This window comes from Micromys minutus (genome assembly GCF_963924665.1).
Source record: "Micromys minutus genome assembly, chromosome: 16".
Classification (NCBI taxonomy): Eukaryota; Metazoa; Chordata; class Mammalia; order Rodentia; family Muridae; genus Micromys; species Micromys minutus.
The window spans coordinates 12,151,002-12,171,133 of NC_137985.1; the positions used below are offsets into that span (position 1 = coordinate 12,151,002).

General features: G+C 44.4%; 1 protein-coding gene across 3 annotated transcripts in view; it reads right to left on the bottom strand.

Annotated features, from left to right (window-relative positions):
- FAT3 (FAT atypical cadherin 3) overlaps positions 1-20,132 on the bottom strand; it is a gene marked incomplete at both ends in the record, with an annotated part of 431,212 nt that overhangs the window by 34,887 nt on the left and 376,193 nt on the right. For all 3 annotated transcript variants that reach the window (XM_080930379.1, XM_080930378.1, XM_080930377.1), the window contains 6 exons: positions 8,674-9,472; positions 11,726-11,923; positions 14,792-14,935; positions 15,782-15,919; positions 16,607-16,821; positions 18,212-18,601. In XM_080930379.1, coding sequence (XP_080786505.1) covers positions 8,674-9,472; positions 11,726-11,923; positions 14,792-14,935; positions 15,782-15,919; positions 16,607-16,821; positions 18,212-18,601 — 1,884 coding nt within the window. The remainder of the gene's footprint in view (positions 1-8,673; positions 9,473-11,725; positions 11,924-14,791; positions 14,936-15,781; positions 15,920-16,606; positions 16,822-18,211; positions 18,602-20,132) is intronic.

Consider the following 20,132-nt stretch of genomic DNA (forward strand, 5'->3'; position numbering starts at 1 on the left):
CCGAGCCTGCAGGCCAGTCTGCATTTTGTACGTGCCTTTGGTCGACAAGTGTATTCCATGTAAATACATAAAATCATTGCAAACCAGATTCCTCCAGACAGGCCAGTCTCCACAGCTAATATAGTAATTCTTTGCCCTCTGTAAAGTGCCATAGAGACAGGGTCTTTTCTGAAGCATATATTGTCTGAAGAGCATGGCTTCATATGTTGATTCTGAACTAAGCCATGTGCTCCTGGGCCTCTGATGGACCCATTCTGGGCATCTGGGAATATATTGGGGATAACTGCTCTTTTCAGAAGAGGTCTGAAGTTCTCAAGTTACACAGAATCCATACGGCCTTGTGTGGATGCTGAAGGGTTAACCTGATTTTAGAAATTCCACGCTTATATGATTCCATCTCAGACAACTGTGCACACCTATTATTGTTAAGAGCCTCAAAGACCCGGTCTCTGGTGACAGAAAGTGCCTCATCAGCTCCTGAGTACCAGTTAAGAGATGACCGTGTCAACTCTTGTTGGCTTCTGGGATGAAGTTTATCTTATTAGCTATCATTAAATAATCCAAGTTTAATGAACTTGTGCTGTGCTCCGTGACAGCTCAGGGAGTGGAGGCCTGGAGACCTGCAGGCTCTGCATTTGCAGGCATCCATCAGTGTGGAGGGCTCTATCAACCCAAACGAGTCCATTTGTCTATGCAAGGCCAGGTAGTTGTAGCCTCGGTCACAACACCAAGCAGAAGAATAAATTCCTCTTGTTTCCTGGTCCCTGAGGAATTGTGACAGGAAAGCGTTCCAGATCCTACTGAGAAGCTGCAGACAAGGCCAGTTATTCAATAGGTTTATTCCATGGCCTTGAACATGCTGCTTATCTTTTTTGGATCATGGCTGCCTTTAAGAGAACCAGGACAAAGATTGTGGAAAGGAATGGGCCAGAGCCTGAGGAAACAGTTATAAGGAAAACTTTGAACCAGGCTGTAAAACTGCTAAGGCTAACATGAACAGTCAAGATGTCAGAGACCTGGTTCTTCTACCTGCTGCCTGATATGAATCAGGTTTGTAAGCTGAGAGATGATATGAAATGCAACGTGTATTGGAGGAGCAAAATAAGGCCTGGGGCCTTTTCTTCTTCTTCAGCATCACAGGGCTCATGAAGCTGTGTCCATGCTTCCGCTCGCACTCCAAGCAGAGCCTCCTGTCTTTCCTAACCTGTGTACTCCATAGCCACGGCACCTTCTCTATTTACACGCAGACACTGCGCCTTCTCCAAGTCAAGCACAGCTCCTTATTGTTTCCAACTTCAGATACAGTCCCTGCCTTTTCTACCTCAGAAATATCTGTGGCCTCTTCCTTCTCTTCTTTCTCTTTCTCCTCTTGTTTATCTTTCTCCTCCTCTTGCTCCTCTTTTTCTTCCTCTACCTCCTTCACCTCCTTCCCCTTCTCTTCCTCCACCAACACCTCTTAATGTGCAGTCCTAAATTCCCTACCTCATTGTGGGTGTTCTTTATACACTGGAGAGATTCACAGATGGTGTGTCTGTCTTTTCTTTGCGACTTTTCCACTTGCTGAAGGTCTTCAGATGGAAACTTCTGGTTGCTTTCTACAGCACTGACAACAGAAAAACGACATGAGCTGAAGCCTCTGCACTTCTGTGCAGGGCAGAAGGTGGTTCCCTGGAGACTTTTGGAAGGTCTTGCTTCCATATTTACGACTCTCTTTATTGCCCAAGTATCCCCATACCCCTTGGGATTATGCCTCCGCTAGTGGCTAATACATCAGCATCTAGCTGTGATTATTAAGCTGCCACTTTGAGCTGAGTCCATTTCTTGATTTATGTCACTGCCTCATTATGCTGAAGAATCCAATAACTAATGCTAAGTCTCCTGATCCGCAACCCACATGCTTTGCTGAGATGCTGTGTCTGGGTAAATGTTGCATAAGTCAGTGAGAAACCTTCTTGATTCATGGCCTGCAAATAGATATGGGCTATATTCCTTGGAGAATCCAGATTTGAGGCAGTCTATGTGGCTTTCCCAGAAGCAGAGACACATCAAGGCAATAGAACGCTGGGCTTAGCTCTCTTCTGTGTACTATTTTACCAATGGCTAAGCTTGGTTCTATTCAAGACATCCTCCCTGGAGCCATCTTGTATGGATAGAATGTCCTCAACAAACTCAAGCCAGAGAACAGATCTAATTCAAATTTTTGTCTACTTAAAATCTCAAAGCCAAGTTTCATGTGTTAGCCTATGTCAGAATCCCACATTTTATTAAACTTTAATAATGCATCACCACGGCCATTCCCAACAGGCTTTCCTCCTCGTCCTGCAGCTCTGCTACCCTCTTGACATCCTGATGTCTCAGGCTTCATGGGGATAAAGCCTTTGTCAGTCTACTTCAGCACGCATCTTCTCACCCAGCCCAATGCTGAGGCTTTTTTTTCTTCCCTGTTTCTTTTTCTCAACATGCGTTGCGGGTTAACGAAATCCCAACATTACAAGTTTCATTGTTTTCAGGGTATTAGTTTTTCTTTTTTTAATTCCTCCAACTGACACTGATACTTTCCTCCTTTATATCCTCTGTGTTACACACCTTCTCCATCTTGGTGGTATTTGATTGTCTATATCAAGGAGTAAAGAACTGGTGTTTGGCCTAGAAAAGAGGACCAGAGGAATCATCATTGTTCTCCATAGCTCTTTGATGCAGGCTGTAGAGCAGGAAGGGCCAGCCAGGCTCTGTGTGTATAAAGGCTGAAGCTGTACAGTGTAGAAGGTGGACTTTGGTGGAGTGCTGTATAATCATCCGGGTAGGCCCTGGGCTCATCCCTACTTTAGCTGAATTTCCATACCAGGGCTGAAGCAGACAGAATGTCTGTGGTGGGAGGGAGGCTGGGCTGGGTGGCCTCCAAGTTCTTTCACAGTTGCACAGAGGTAGAAAGGGACTGTAGTTAACAAGCATTTCCAGTAAGATGATCACATATGAATCGTGGGTCAGCCATTTATGAGCTCTGCAGCTGTGAGCCTAATGACCGAGGTTTCCAAGGTTTGCGTTCCTCAAGTTTTGAAGAAAGTGGAAGATAACTCTTTTATAGGGTCACAGAGAGTGTTCAGTGCAATTCTGATAGTGTGAAATAGAGTTGAAAGCTGGTCATGGACCAACAAATATTAATTCTTTGTCCATCCCCGCTGCGATCTGTGCGTGAACTGTGCACTTGTTCGTTTCCGTGCCTGGGCTCTCACTCTTCATTTAGAGCCCTCCCCTGTGGCCACCTGCCTAACTCCAGGCATCCTGCCAGACCGCTCAGGTCCCAGTGAGGCCCAGAAAGACAGGAGAATGAAAAGGGCCTTGGATGGAAAAGAAACCTCTCAGCCCAGAGTCTGGCTAAAGCCTCTTGCCAGGTAACAACCAAAAATGTGAGCACAAGCAATAATCACTGTGAGGACCATCTGCAGAGAGACAATATTTCTTTTAAGAAGAATAAAATAATAAGGTCAGCTTAAGGCCCAGTCCCTTACCTATGACTCTTTTCTTCTGCACATGTACTGAGAGTCTCCCAAACAGGCAGACTGACTTTGCTTGTGGTGTGTGAGGACACCGAACTTCCTACATCTTTGGGATCTAGAGTTTTTTTTTCCTAATAAACTGCAATCAAGTCAGAAAAACCTCAAGAACCACCCTGTTATCTCTTTAAGTTCCTTAAGCAGTCTTTCAACCATACTTCAAAAACTCAAATTCTGTTTTTGACTATTTGGTTCTCACTTTCCTCTTGTGTGCCTCTCTACTAATCCCTAAGTTAAAGATCTATGTCAAATCCTTCTTCCTAAACCCCACCTACACACTTACAATTGCTCTTCCTGAGTTCATTTCAGGGGTTATCAGAATAGAGACGAGGTGAGGGAACTCCTCAGGCTGCCCATCCCCCCACAGCTGATACGACCACCTTCAGTGTCTAGATGCTGCCCTCCAGGGCTGGGACTGTCCTCCCTTGCTGCTGGAGGGCATGGCTACTGTCTCTCTCATCTGTCTAGCAGGAGTGTCACTCATGGAAGTGTCCCATTCGTTAAACTGTCTCTTTAGGGTCCATCCTCTCTTTCTTATTTGCATCTATATGACACACTCTGCAGAGCTGCCATGGCTTCTGTAAACACACCGACTTTAAATGCTGATGGTTACCTTGGGAGCTTATTCTAGACCAGCGTGTCCTTTTTGATATATTTCTATTTCAAAATTTTTGAGCAGCTAATGAAAAATTTAAACTGAGGATAATCAGTATAGTCTACTGAGTTGTTTTGACATCCCTTCCTTTTTCGTATCCACGAGAGGTCCGTGACATCTATCACTCCCTATTAAACTTGCTGTCAGACTTCCTGACTGGTATGACAGAGTTCATTGACTACTCAAAGTTCACAAAGAGTCATCTCAGGACACCAGAACTCCGCATCTTTCTAATTCCGTTAAAGAAGCTGTTTTATGGTGCCTGGGATTTAATGAGTTTATTTGGCAGTGAGATTCACATTGGGTTTTACTTGTTAGCACAACTCAGCACTTTGGTTCAAGATGCTAATGATGATAATTGGACCCAAAAATCTGCATGAGAAAAAGATGAGCTGGAAGTTGGGAGGGGGTGGAGTACTGAGGCCAACTCTGTATAAACATCACTATACAGCCCCACATGATCACTACATTCATTTATCACGCTAATTATTCCACCAAGTGGTGGGAAAGACCATTTGATGAATCTGTCAGCCGCCCAGAATAAACAGTAGAGCAGCCATACTCTACTGTGTAGAGTATGTGTGTTAGTCTTTCTTTCTCAACCTCCGTATCCACCTTTCTCTCTCTGTCTCTCTGTCTCTCTTTCTCTGTCTCTGTCTCTGTCTCTGTCTCTGTCTCTCTCTCTCTCTCTCTCTCTCTCTCTCTCTCTCTCTCTCTCTCTCTGTGTGTGTGTGTGTGTGTTGGGGGGAGAAATATCTATCAAATTCAGTATCCTTGATTTTTTGTTAACACCTGCTAACATTTTACATTCCTTTATTCTTACTTAAAAGAAAACTCTAGTAGAATTGAGAGAAACAATTGTCCCTGGAGCCAGAAGAAGAGTTTCTCCTTTTACTTGTGTCATTCCTCCATGTTTTGTTTCCTGCCTGTCATCAACAGAGAGACAAATGTTGATAAAGTCATGTAACCCCAGATTTTTTCCCATGCCTGAATATGAGGCTTGGCACTTGTAGCAAGCTAGTTACAAGCTGTGTCTGAGAGATCTCTCCCTGGGATCACACTATTCTGTCGGACCATTTGCCAGGCATAGGGTTAAGTGAGGATTTTTGATTGTGACTTACATAAAGGAGATTCCTTGCTATTATGAAGTAAATGTATCACTTTTTTTCGTTACTTTGGCAAAACACCTGAGTAAATCAAGCTCTAGCTGAAATGCTTAGTTCTGGCCCTGGTTTCAAAGCCTTTGTTCACTGTCAGCTGTCTCTACTGCCTGAAGTAAAGCAGAAGATGATGAAGAAGGAGAACAGTGGAGCAGGGCTGCTTTCTCCACAGCAGCCAGGAGACGGGAAGACACAGAGAAGACCTAACAAGGTGCTCTCTTCAAAGATGTGCCAAATGGACCTCCCATCCATTAGAGCTACCTTCTAACGGATTGTTCCACCACGATTCATCACTGGGCTTATCCACAGATGACTCTAGAGCCCACATGGTCCATTCACCACTCCAGAGCACATCAGTGGGGACAAGGAAAAAGTACTTTCCAGGTAAAAATGAGGAGCTGAATTCAGATCCCCCAAACCCACAAAACAATGCCAAAGTATGGAATGCATGACATGCAATGCCAGAAACAAGCTTGCCAGGTAGATTAGAAGATTAGTTAAATTGGCAGTATGTGTGTGTGTATACACATGTATATACATATGATGTATGCATATGTATATGCATATGTATATATATATGTATATGTGTATGATGTATATTGAGATTCTGTCTCAGTATATAAAATGTAGAGAGTCTGAGAAAGATACCTTGCATCTGTTTTCCATATGCGGGCACTAACACACACACACACACACACACATATTATTACATTTACAAAATATATACATTTCACACACATTAAAAAGACCCCACCAGCTGAAAACCAAGCCTTTGACACAGGCCTGAGGACACAGTTCCTGATCTTTGTACTGAAGCAGTGTGCGGTCTCACTCTGGTCTTGAGCAGGACACATGAGGCTCTCCCTGCATTGTGTGTTGAAGATGAGGCTGCGACAAATAATCTATTCAGCTGTATTTACTACTGTATTATAGAAGGACGACTTGAAACTGAAGACTTTCCTCACCATGCCTTCTGTCACTAGATCAAGGTTTAATACATACTCAGAAGGGTTCCTCTTGCCTATCCAAGGCCGAGTCATAGCAATCATAGCATTATAGGTTTAATGAGAGTAGAATTTAAGGGAAATATAGAAATCCTGGGTAGGGACATTACCTTGAAACATTGAGTTTAGAATCTCAGCATAATGTACAAGCTACAAAGCAAGTCTTTGCACTAAAATAATTAGCAATCAAACAATCAAGTAAATAAGAAACCCACTCTGTCTTTTCTGGAACGACATGGCTAAGCCAGCTCACTCAGATCTCTTCAACTCACATTGACATCTGCAAAGCCCCCACATCACAAAAGACTTTCCTTGGCTGCAGCAGGGACACTAGCTTTCTATTCTTGAGCGTCTTACAGCAGGTAGGAGCTTGCAAACCAGACTCAGCATCCTTGGCTCTGGAAGAGGCTAAGTGCTTTTCATTTGGAATTCTCACTGCCTAGAACATTGCTGCCTCAAAATATTTTTATTTTCTCTGAGTTCTCAGAGTACAAGGATTGATGTGCTTCCATAGTTTCCCCTGCAGAGCTTGCCCTGTCCTATCCTGAACTCCTCCTGAACCCTGCTGTGAATCACTACATGAATTCTCTAGCACAGCTTTGGTGCATAAATCAGTTTGTCTGCAAAGGACATCGAGACAAGGCCTGGACAGCTGGCATTCATAAATTGTTCAAGGTGGCATCTGCCAGAAATGCACTTCGCCTATCATGCTTGTGCTGAATTACTTTGCAACTAAAGTGCATATGTCACAGGTCTGGCCCGATCTGCATCCACTTGATGAAAATGCAAACCAAAGTCACTGGTACCAGAGGCCAAATACCCACTCTTCTAGGAATCTCTGATGCAGTCAAAGTGCCTCCTGCAGGGGGTTGAGGTCCTAGGTCATCTCTTTGATAAGCACACATTCTAAACTGCAACCAAAATTGTGCCTCAAGAGAAGAGGACAGAGTTGCTGCCTGTTCTCAGCTACCCACAGGAATGGTTTATAAATGGCTTCCCTTCTGGCCACAGTCTCTGTGGACCAGGTTTGCATTGTATAGAGTAACTCCAGGATGCTCTTCTTAGAAGAGGGCTGTAAATTTATGGTTCACAAGTCAAAGAGAGAAAAAAGGGGCATAGAGAGCAATTCTTCTCACTGATTACTGGGGGCCTGAGACTGTACAACTATGACCTTTGACCAACCATGGTCAGGTTCAATGACAAGCAGGAAGCTTAGTCTCTGCAGTTCTGAGGTCAGCCTGTGCCTTGACTGTGCTCTCAGACATCTGAGCTGTTTTTTATGGAGGCAAATGGCGTTGCTGTTACCCTCTGCTACAGCTTCCTAACTCATTTCCCATCAACAGGCTCTACCCTGCCCTCTCTGCTCCCTTTGTAAAGGATGTCACCTATCCCATCTCCTTTTTTCTGCTAATCAGTCCATGGCTCCTGCTACCCCAGGGTCATTTCTAATTCTTCATCCTAGCTAATAGCCTTGGTTGTATACGGTCCTCTCTGGTCTCATTTGTCCTGGCTGCCACTTTCTACCAGCAAAGGAAGCGCTTTCATTCTCACTGGGGGTGGGTTGCTCTCTCATCCTTTAAGCTTTCCTCAGGCAAGTCCTTCTCTGATTTCTACCTGAGTTTATCTCAGCCTACGGGATGCTGCCTCTCACTGAGCCTGATGCAGAGGCTTATGCTCCAAATAGTAAGAACAAAGCAGGTGGTGACATTAGTTTGCACAATAACACTGATGATCACTTGGAAGTGGCTGTCCCTCACAGACTAAGGTAAAACTCCATGACTGTGGTGGCCAACTGGTCCCAGTTCCCGCTCCTTCAACATCCACAGCATCCATCCTGGATATTGGGCATGTGAGAGTTACTATTTAGTTAAATGAGTGATCAAATGCAAGAGTGGCGTTCTGGAGTTGGGAGGCGTGAGGATAAATCTTTACTGTCAGCTCTGTTAGATTTGGAGTCATTATGGAAACACCTGTGAGTGTATATACAGAGGTATTTTTGGAAAGGTTTCATTGATCAGAGAAGACCCACTGTGAATGTGGGCAGCATGACCACATGGTCTGAGGCCCTGGACTGAATAAAATTAGGGGAAATAATGGGGCACCAGTATTCCTCACTCTCTGCCCTATGACCCCAGGGACATATGAAACCAAATGCATCGACTTCCCACTACTGTAACTTCCCAGCAATGACAGACTACACCCCCAAACTCTGACCTTCTCTGGGTGCTTTTGTCAGGTAGATTGCAGCAGCCATGACAGAAATAACCAATGTAGGAAGAGATCAATTTAGGTGAACCCACCATTACAGGTACAGCGCACGTTCCTATAGAAACGCGGACACACAAAGCTGATGCGAGCTGTGCTGTAGGTCATGAGTGCGTGGGAATCCAGCGACAAGCCCTGTTCACAGTGCTGCTCCTGACAATCCAATCCTGAGCAGTTCTTCTCCAGGATGGCTGCTATATGCATGACGTTCTCCAGGTGTCTCCTGGCATTGGACAACTTCTGGATCAGGTAGGCTGGCTTGTAGAATTCGCTGCTGTGCATCTCCACAGCAAACAGCATGTCCAGCTGGTTGGTACCCACCACGGGCTGGATGCTGATGATGCGCAGGCTGTCCTGCTTCTGGGTGAGGACTGCGTTCCGCAGAATGCGCCGGAACCCATGCATGTGCAGCCCCACAAAGTCCTCGGGGGACACATTCTCAAAGCGGATTGTGACAGTGTTTTGCAGCATCTCATGAACCAGTTGTTCCACATGCACAACGACATCAATGGGTACTTGGAAGCGGCCGTCACTTACAGACACATTTAGGACATACTTCCCGCTGTCCAGCCCTCCCAGAGCAATGATTTTTCCATCGTGACTGTTCACTTTGAACAAACTCTTCTGCTCTGATTTCAGGGCAAACGTGAGTACGTCGTACATGTCCTGATCCGTGGCATGGATTTTTCCAATGACCCCACCAGGAAAATCATCCTCCATGGTGACAATGAAAATTTCTAGAGGGATGGCTGTGGGTTTGTGGGTGCTTTCCTCAATGACCCGGATACGGATGTAGGTGTGAGAAACTTGCTGTGGTTTTCCTGAGTCTTCAGCCTTGGGACAACAAGAAGACAAACAAGGAGTTAAGAATGAGGATTAAAGTATCACCTGTGACAGAAAGCATCTGCACCATCTACCTGGTTCAAGTCTTCCTTCCCCTCTTGTCATTTTTCTGAAACACGTTGAGGATGGACATTTAAGAAGTGAAGTAGGTTTACCACCCCAGACATTCTCTGGGTACTGTAGGATGGTCAATAAAATGTGTTAACACAGTAAAGCCAGTGGGGGGAGGGTGAGTCAAGGACTCTCAGCATGAGTGTTACAAGATGCAGCATGCCCGCACCAGGCTTGCTTTGTTTTCATTTTGGACAGAAAGTGAAGGAAAATATCTCATAACTGATGTTCCCACTCAGAGAAAGAATCTCTGTTTTCTGTTGGATACTTTGCTTTTGCCAGGGCCAGGTGACACCTTTTGGCACACAGAGGAAATGCCATTAGTTAAATGAGAATGACATCATGGCGAGCTTTAAAGTACAAAAGATGACACACCAGAAGGGAAGTAGGCAGCTCGAAAATTTCCTCTCTCCCTTAATAGAGGAGCTGATAAAATAAATGGTCGTCATGAGAGCAGACCTTTAACAAATACCCATCATGCATGGGGAATGAATCAGTGGTGTCATGCTGCAGAATGGAGTCAGGTCCTTGTGGTCCAGATCCACAGGGATGCAGTGACCCTGCAGAGAGAGCTAGAGAAAGGACCTGTGTCTTCAAGAGCAGACAGCAATGGATAGCCAGGCCCTGGGCAGCACACAGACTTCCATTTGCATCTCGGCTTTGTACACAATCGAGTTATGGTTTGGAGTAAGTTATGTGGGCCCTTTAATCTTTACACCCTTAACATGAGCATAACAATACTCTTAGCCCTTGGGGTTCTTGTGAGAAGTAAAAGCAACGGTTAATAGAAAGCCCTTGGCACAGATCTCACCCTCAGAGATACTGAAGCATGTAGTTGTGCATATGGTCACTAATATTTGCAGGATTAGCATCAACACCTGCCATGTCTGGCTGTATGAGCCAAGAGACCCTGAAATGGAGACTTCTGAAAGTGCAAGGGGGTTTGGTGAATTAACTTGAACTTGAAGTCAAACTGTGGGTACCTCAAAGGACATTGATGAGTTTGGGGTTCACAGGTCTGCCAAAGGTTACCCACCCCAATGTTACAGGCATTGTATCAGAAAGGCATAAGTCACTGGACAGAAGACGGCAGGACAGTGACTCTGTGCTGGCAATGGTGGGTGTTCTCTATGAGGAAAGCAGAAAGCTTCCTGTGAGAGGTGTAATGCTCTCTCTAGAGAACTCTGCTAGCAATCTATGAGGACACTGAAAATTCCCCCTTGTATCTGGAGTTTATGTCCTGTGATATGACATTATTTAAATATTTGGACAAAGGGTCTCAACTGGAGAGGCCACAGAAGTGCTCAGAGTCAGTTGTCTGGGAATGCAAGAGAACAAGCTTTTGTTTTTCTAAAATGATGACAATTAATTCAACACTGTGAGTACACAGATCCACTGTGCCACCATAAGCCACCATTCAAAATGGTCAGGCATCTTTCTCTGGGTGACAGTGGGTTGAAACTCCATCCAGTTTTATGGCTGAATTTGAAATCTTGCTCTAGGCAAAGTCACAGCAATTCCATGGGTTTGATCAGTGACAGCTCCTTTTGGACCCTTGCACACCTGTCATTGCACACCTGTCATTGCACACCTGTCATTTTTGCCTTCTTGTGCTGGTGGATTTATCTATCTATCTATCTATCTATTTATTTATTTATTTATTTTTGTCACACAGGCCACTGAACTTGACGGATTGGGATGCTGCTGGAAAGCCAGTGTCATCCGAGTTCCTGGTTCACTGGGAAAAAGATAATTAGCAGAGGCCATGACATGGCCAAGTCTTTTATGATAGTGATTGTCACCCTCCCTTGGTGAGGAGTAGCAGACGCTAGTTAGCATACCAGAAGCATGGGTAGGAGTCAGTCAGAACCCCAGAGCTTACTACCGTCCACCCCCCAGGTACAACCTCCCAAGACACTAATGCTGAGTATTGATCACTCCTCTTTCCCGCTCAGTTTCACGTGCATTTCATACACATTTATAGGTAAGAAACTGAGTTTGGGTTAGAAAAGGAACATTCCTTCACTACCATGCGCTATATTGACTTAGTGAACAAAGGAAAGCCAGCCAACAGGCAGGAAGACAGACATGGAGGAAAGTGGCACCCAGTGTGGACAGAGAGCGAGGCTGTACCTGGATACACAGTAGGTATTCTGGGGACTCCATGTGTCGGAAGACCACTGCTGACCGAAGGATCCCATGGGAGTCCAGCGTGAACTCCTCGTCTTCATTTCCCGACAAAATAGAGAAGGAAAAGGGAGGCCCATTGTGAAAGGAGTCTCTGTCTGTCACCACAAGCTGTAAGATGCTGGTACCCACTGGTTTGTTTTCCTGTATAAAGGAGTGTTATAAAAAAGAAGTTAAAATTATACCTCTCATCACATTAAAAAAATCATTACAGGCTGGGAGCGCCCAGCTAGAACACCAGGCATTGGCAGAAGGAATGCCTCCTTCCTGGTATTGAATGTCTACTGAAAACAGGCTGGGACATCCTCTTGCCCATCTATAACAGCCCCCTCACAGCTGTGTCAGGAGACTGTAGCCTCTTCAGAGGATTACACCTGCCTTTGGCTAATGGGTTCTAGGTCCAAAGGTACAACCAGGTCCCACCTGTCTGCCACTTTCAGCACTGAGGTACAGGGAGCTGTCAGCAACACCCCTTCTGTCCTTTGTGATAAAGGTAGAAATCCACCTGGAGCCAGAAAGCATCACCCTGCTGGGATGGGAAGATGGGTTCTTATCCTAGTTAAAATATGGTTAAATGGAGACCTAACACTGTAATACAATGACACATTAGACATTTGGATGGGGGTTGCACATCTATGCAACCTTCTAGTCAATATATAAAACCAAATGGGCTTTTATAATCCTCACAACACAGTTGTGCAGTGTTCCTCTAGGAGAAAGAAAGTAGACAGCATGGTCATCAAAATGAGGAATGACAAACCCTTTGACTTTAGCAATCATTTTGGAAACATGGCTCAAAACAGGAACATGATAGGCCATACCTACTTTTGGGGTCAAAGTTTATTATCTTCACTTTGTAAGCATCAGATGAAGTTTTGTTCTGTTTTTGTTTGTAGGATCAATATTAGATTTCTCAATTCTCTGTGTAATAGTTCAGCCTTAGAATAGTTTGGGCTGATGCCAGATTCCTTGTTTAGCTTGTGGATTGGTATGGAAATGAAATATATTCCAGGGATGAGGACAATGATATGTGGTGCTGGGTGATCAGCAAGGTTCATATGCTGAATTAGCTTTGATAACTATGTATAGCTGAGTATGGTGGTTCACATGGTAAGTTAGGAGTGCATAGTGAGACCCTGTCTCAAAAATTAAATAATAAAAATTTAAAATTGAAAAAAAAGAAAAGAAAAACAGAGAAAAAATAACCAGGTGTTAAGGTTAGGATAAGCTCATTATTCTGGGTGTGAATAAAGAGGCAGTCTCAAAAAAGGACTAGGAGAAAATCCCAGAGGTTTCTACTCCACCACATGCCTGCCTGCTTGGTTATCAAGCTCCAGGCACCGCCTCCCTTTGGAGCCCACCGTGGGACCATGTCATCCAGTGAAGATTTACTACTTTACACAGACAACATACTCAGCACCGTACAAAACAGGAGATTTATTGATTTGTTTGCTCATTCTCTGAGGGCCTTTTCTCCACAGGAAAAAAACCAAAAAGAGAGAGCGAATGTGTGTCCTTGGGGTCACTGTCTAAGAAGGAAGGGTGTGAAATTACAGACAAGCCCAGCCTGCAGAGGGAGGGGGTCCTGACCACTTGCTCTCGGTGCTGACTTCCGCTCCTGCAAACAGTCTGTCCAGATGATGGAAGCATGTCATAAAACTGAATGTTGAGAGCACAACCACAGAGATCTAAGAGAAAGGAGAAGAGGTGCAGGGGATGAAGGCAGGAGAGCACAGAGGAGAGGAAACGTATAGTTTTCCAGGAAGGAAGAAGATTACATTGACAAGGGGCCAGGGCTGAGCAGATAGTGCTTGTGCTTAGTTCATGAACATCTCAGCCCTATTCCCAATAGTTCAGTGTCAGTGGAGGTGAAAGAGACTACTCATCGGCAGCCATACTCAAGGTCTTCCATCTTATTGCAGAGGGCTCTCTAGAGACCTAACCACTTTCATTTTGCTCCTTCACAAACTCCTAGCACTACCTGAGAGCCAGTGTATAAGATATGAGCCTCTTCTCCAGAATTCCTATGTATCTGCAAGGCATGGATTATGTCTCCAAGCCTTCACACTCCGTGTGGCTCTCCTCCTTTCCAACATGGCCTTCCAGCTGCCAGCCGAGGAAACTCAGGTACCTTGTTCATAAGCTAACTTCTGAATAAGCTATTGGAGAAATCTGTCCCTTTCATTCAAAGTAGAACACCAGCTGTAAGTTACTCTATCCTACAGTCCAACTTTAAAAACAGGTGGCTTTAAAGTCCTAAAAAAATTGTCTATGGAAGGTGAATTTTAAGAAGCTCTACTCTTACGTCTATGAGATGGTTCCTATTGATCTCTCTTCTCTGTTAAAAGAATACAGGGTTTCTTAAAGATAGCCTGTTACTGTAGAAATATTATTCATATTTTGTATTTACATGATAGAGTCAAGTTCAAAATCCTGACCACCTGGCAGATGCATGATCTTGAGATGTCTAGTTAAACTCACAGATCCATAGCTCTCTCAGCTGTATGGGAGTGGGAGAATCTGTGTCTGTCAACCATCCATGACACATAGTGATGGAACAGGCCATGCACATGGACTCAATAACTCTTTTCAACAATTGTGGTGAAAGAAGTGTTGTTTCCACACCTTCCCTAGGAATAGATAAGTTGATATTAAATACTAACTCCCCACAGACTGATAACTAGGTCCCAATACAATGGTACTAAGAGACAGATTCTTGAGGGACCGTAAGTATCCTCCTAGAAAAGCTCAAAAAACATGTTTGTCTGTTCTGCCAAGTGGGAGCACAGATAACAGTTACCATTATGAGCAGAAAGAGCATCTGCCAGATACAAGATCTGTGAAGGTCTCGGTCTTGATTTTTTTTAGCTTCTAAAACTGTTGGCTATAAACTCCAGCTGTTAGAGTCTCCTACTCCGAGTTGATTTGTAGGGAAGACCCAACCCAACAAGCAAGAGCAGAGGGAGGAGGCTGAGCCACACGGGTAGTACCTGGCAGGCAAGATTTGCTTACCTGGATCACAGCGGTGTAGTTGGCAGGTGTAAACACTGGACTGTTGTCATTCACATCAGAAATATCAATGTTGACAGTTGTCGTTGAGGACAATGCAGGAATGCCACTGTCTACTGCCTGGATGAGCAGGGAATATCCCGACACCTGCCAAGGCATAGAGGTGACAATAAGGAGCTGCAGTACCTCAGCTCTTCTGCACATCCTCAAAAAACCTGGAGTCCATGGCTGTACCAATTTCGGTAGACCTGTGTGCCGTTAATGCTTGGGGCTGGACTATTTTCTGTTGGTGTTGACCTGTGCATTGCAGGGTCTTTAGAGTTGTCCCAACCTCTGCCTACTGGGAGGCAATATCACACTCCAGCTAGTTATGCCAAACACTGTAGCCCAGCATTCCCAGATTTCCCTCAGGGGAGGAACCTCTGCTTCGGAGGCTCTGCCAGGGCCTTTGTTCAATGCAGTTGTGACCACTGACCTATACGGCTCATTTTGATATTCCTGGGCGAGAGGGCTCTATTACCTACAGGATTCAGTATTTTGACTGTTATTGCAATAAATTTTATTTCTATATTTAAGTTATCTTTGAAAACACATGTTTTGGTGAAGAATGACAGTATTTAGAAATTAACTCAATCTCAGACAAAGGAATTTTTGGGATCATTCTTTTCCTAGGGTGCCTTCAGGGGGTCTTTTCTGACAAGCTCCCTTTGGGCTGAAGTTGCTAATGAAACCAGGGCAAGCATCCTGTTGAAGGTTTTTTCCTTGGACTCATGAAGGATTAAAGTGTAAACTATGCAGAAAAATATACATTTGTTTTGTTTTGTTTTTGTTTTTCAAGATCCCCAGCATCTGCCAAATGCTATTATCCATAGAAACTTCTTTCAGGAGTCCAACCCAAACATCTACCTGCATTTCCTTACTACTCGGAGCCTGTGCCTATGAATCCAGTGATGGTGTAGGTGTGGATGACAAGGGGTCACCTAATTTACTCACCCGCTCCCGGTCCAGTTTCTTCTTAACTTTCACAAGACCCAAGATGGGATCGACAGCAAATTCATTGTCTCTATCTCCACCCACAATGGAAAACCGAATCTGCCCATTAGGCTTGCTATCCACGTCTTCTGCTATCAGCTTCACAGGAGAGAAACAAAACAAAGGTGAGGTAGAATACAAGAGAGGTCTCTGCCTGGTCGTGTTCTGGGACCCAAGCCCATGAGGAGTCCCTGGTGGAGAAGTCAATCAGTGGGATCAAAAAGAGTAACACTAGCGTGGGCAGTGAACTTCATTGTTGCTCTAGTCTTCTCAGAGCCTAACATCTATTCGGCCTGATGGTTGTCAGGGTTTAAGATAACAATGACAACCCCAGGCTAACTGGCAGGGTGCGTTTCAAGACCTCTTTACAGTTCTGAAGGTAATGGTCTCAGCTGCTTGTGATGGTTCAGCTTTGTTGTCAGTGTGACTGGATTGGGAGTCCCAGCTCTGAGGACTGTGTGAGTGTTTCTAGAGAACATTAATTGTAGGAAGACACACCTTGAATAGCCATGGCATCAACACTTTGATTTGGGGTCCTAGACTGAATGGAAAAGGAGAAACGGTTTCGTGGTTTCATACAAAAACACAGAGGAGCATCTCTGCTGTCTGACTGTGAACATACTCCTGTCCAGAGAAGGAGCTATTGAAAGCCTCTGTGTGGGGGACTCTGAGGGAGGGTGCAGAAAAATCACTGAAAGGGGAGTGGGAGCAAACTCCAAGCAGGCCTTGTTTGTTTCCTCATTATGGGATGCTTTGTCTCAAAATTTGGATTCTGCTGGCACCTACCAGAATGACAGAGTCTCCCTCTAAGGCATCCTCACTGATGACAGCACTGTAGACATCTTGGCTGAACTGAGGAGGGTTGTCATTTACATCTGTAAGGTCGATGCTGACAGTGGCTGCAGTACTGAGGGCTGGAGTGCCCCCATCTTTGGCTTCCACCACCAGGTAAAATCTTTTGCACATTTCATAGTCCAGAGCTTCCAAGACAGAAATACCCCCTTTGAAGGAAAATAGGTAACTTTAGATTTTGTTAGAGGAAAACCTGGTTCAGTTCTGTAGGCACAGCACTGTTTACATCATCTGTAGCTACGTTTACATGTTTAAGAATTTGCTTATTGAATCCCCAAGAATAGCCCAGAAGTCTGGTCATCACTGTCATTTAAGGCAGAGCTACCCACCAGACACACCATGAATGGTGTTTGCAGGTTTCCATGATAATCCCAAACATCTTTCAGGCAACATGGAAGTCTCTGATTGTTAAGCTAGAGAGCTGCGCAGGGACAAGCACACTGAGGAGTGTCTGTCCAGTCCCTGTGTTGAACCCAGGGGAAGGAGAACAAATGATGTGTGGATATGACTGAAGGGCAGTGTCCCTGTCATCAAGTAATTACCCACAGCTGACATGTGATTGAATTAAGCACACAGATGCTTTGCCAACTTATAATGGAGCCATCTAAAACTATTATTCACAGAGGCCAAGACACGGGGACTCTCAAGGCAGGGTAACATGAAGTATAAAGGAGCTGTATGGAAATCAAACAAGCCCATGGTGTCCACACATACATAGCCTTGATGATCCTACCATAATGTCATTTAAGCAAAGCAAGCAGAACACAAGAAGGCTGCTAGTCTTGGTAAGATGGGTTCTGAGAACTGGTCACCCCTCCCATCCCAGTATTGTCTGGTAGTGACCCTGTGCAATGCTCTCAAGCTGGTAGCTAGTTATTGTGCCCACAGAACAGTTGCTAGGTGTTATCTTTCTCTCACTTGGAAAACAATTATTAGGACAGATGAGAGGGCTATTTTCTAGGTATATCCAGTCAGAGACCTAGTCTAGGGATAAGACTGCCAATAGGATCCTTCAAATTATGGTGGCAAAAGAAATCGAGCTCATTTAGATCCACGATTGAGTTCTCTGAACACTGACTACTCCTGGAGCTTTGCCTTGGCACTTAAGTTTCACAGTGCCAAATTTAAACTGTCCTTAGCAGTCTCCCCATGGCAGTCATATACAGTGGTCAGAGCTGGACAAGTCAAAGCTAGTCTTAATGAGTGGACTCCACATACAGTTTACTTTCAAGTAATGGCCCTAATATATAAACACTTTGTAATGGGAGATCTGTTAATGCAGCCCCTACCACAATCAATACTTCTGCTTTCTTATGCCCAAGGGTACATATACCACCTATATCTTTACCTTTGCACACAGTAGGTATGTTGTGACAGGGTAAGAGGGTCAGAGTTGGAAAGACCATTCATAGGAATGGGGTACGGAGGTCTACATAAAGGCTCTGCCAGAGAGGAAGGGGAACACATAGATCCCACCAAGAAGGATGACTGGGGTTGGAGAAAAAACAGGAAATGTGACTGGCATTGTTACTCACTCACCTGTTTTGGAATTGATTCTAAATTTCCCTTGTTCATTCCCAGATCGGATGAGATAAGTTATCTCAGCATTTGTACCAATATCTTTGCTGGTAGCAAAAACAGACAGGACTTGTGTGCCAAGGGAAGTATCCTCAGGCACTGTTACCAGGTAGTCCCTCCTCTCAAACACAGGCGGGTTGTCATTGATGTCCAGGACAGTGATGGTGACAGAGGCGAGAGAGGAGAGGGACTGTCCAGGACTCTGGTCTGTGGCCCGCACACTGATGTTATAGGATGCCTGCTGCTCTCGGTCTAGAGGCTGTTCCAGAGCAATGACGCCAGAGGAGCTGTCAATGGAGAAGACGCCACTGGCTGAGTTCTGCAGGGAGTACACGACCTTCCTGTTGATGCCTATGGGAAATGGCACAAGAATGAGGGGACAAGAAGAGAGGACAAAGACTGTGCTTTCCTGACTTATGAAAGTCACTGTTCCCAGAAAACGTCACCATAGAAATATCTCTGACCTTACAAAGATGCAGTCTTCAGTTTACAAAATATGTAACAAAATTAAAACTGGGAAGTTGACAAGTGCTATCATTCATTGGTTATTGTTAATATATAACCACCTTCACATTAATTTTTCCTGAGCAAAATTTAGATGCCACTAGATGTGTAGATAGCAATATAGCCCAAAGAAAAGCGGACAATAATTAGCTAATCACTTTCCCATGTATTCATTGAGAATCTACCGAGTACTTCAAGAGATGATGGGGGTTCTAGCAACAGATGAGGGTCTTAAACCACTTGATAGCTCTGAAGGGAGAATCATGGGTCAGGCCTTGGGCAAGAACAGGAGTCTTCCAGGTATTACCCATTAATAGGTTGTAGGCCAACAGTAAGACAGGCACCTTTCAGTGCCCACCACCCATCTAGGAATGTAGGCAAAGCATAAAGGTGGCTTGAGCAAGGTCTAGTATTGGTAGTGACTAGAAAGCACTGGATTCCATCTTTTCTGAGTACCAGGTGGTAGCAGGGGAGGAATTTGAGTTGTTGAACTTGGAGGTTGTAGGGAGGAAAGACTTTCTGATGATGGGGTTGGAAGCACATGGAATACCACAATAGAAGGCTTCAAATACGACTTTTCAGTGTCTTCTGAGCAACTGAAAGAGGGAGTTCTCTGTTGCTGAGACAGAGACAGACATGGGAGAATTAGACTTGGGGTGAAAGATAAGAATTTTCATGTTAGATTGAAGCTGGGCACCTGATACTTAATTAAAGTGTTAGGTAGAAGACTCTGGAGTTCAGAAAACAAGCTCAAACCGGAGTTACACTTCTGATTATCCTCTTGTATGACTAATACACAAAATGATAAGAACAATTAAAGTTATCACAGGGAGATGAATGAATTCTGAGGGCCAGCAAGCCTGGGACTCCCTAGCTGAAGGCAAACTGACTCAGGGACCTTAAAAAAATGTGTTTAGCTCTCAAAATGTCATCCTGACATTGATCAATAAAAACATATCAACAAAGAAATGTCTACCAACAAATTTCTGAATGACATCTTCCTGAGGGTATTGTCATTAGACAATTCCGGCTCTTCCAAATAGGTTAGGAAGCTAAGATTTGCTTCAGTATTTAAAATTCATAAGAAGAAAAATAGAATCATATTTTCTTTTGTGAAAGCAACTTTGTTTTGACCATAAAATGCTCTTAAAACAGATTTTAATTTAATATTTTCGTTATTTATATGTGTATACCTTTTTATGAGTATGCACAATTTTGTGTGGATACCTGTCAAGGCCGGAAGAGGGTGTCAGATCTCCAGGAGCTAGAGTTACCATGAGTTGCCTAAGGTGGATTCTGGGAATTCAACTCTGGCCTTTGGTAAGAGTAAAAACAGCAGGCACTCTTAACTGCTAAGCCATCTCTCTCATCCCCCATA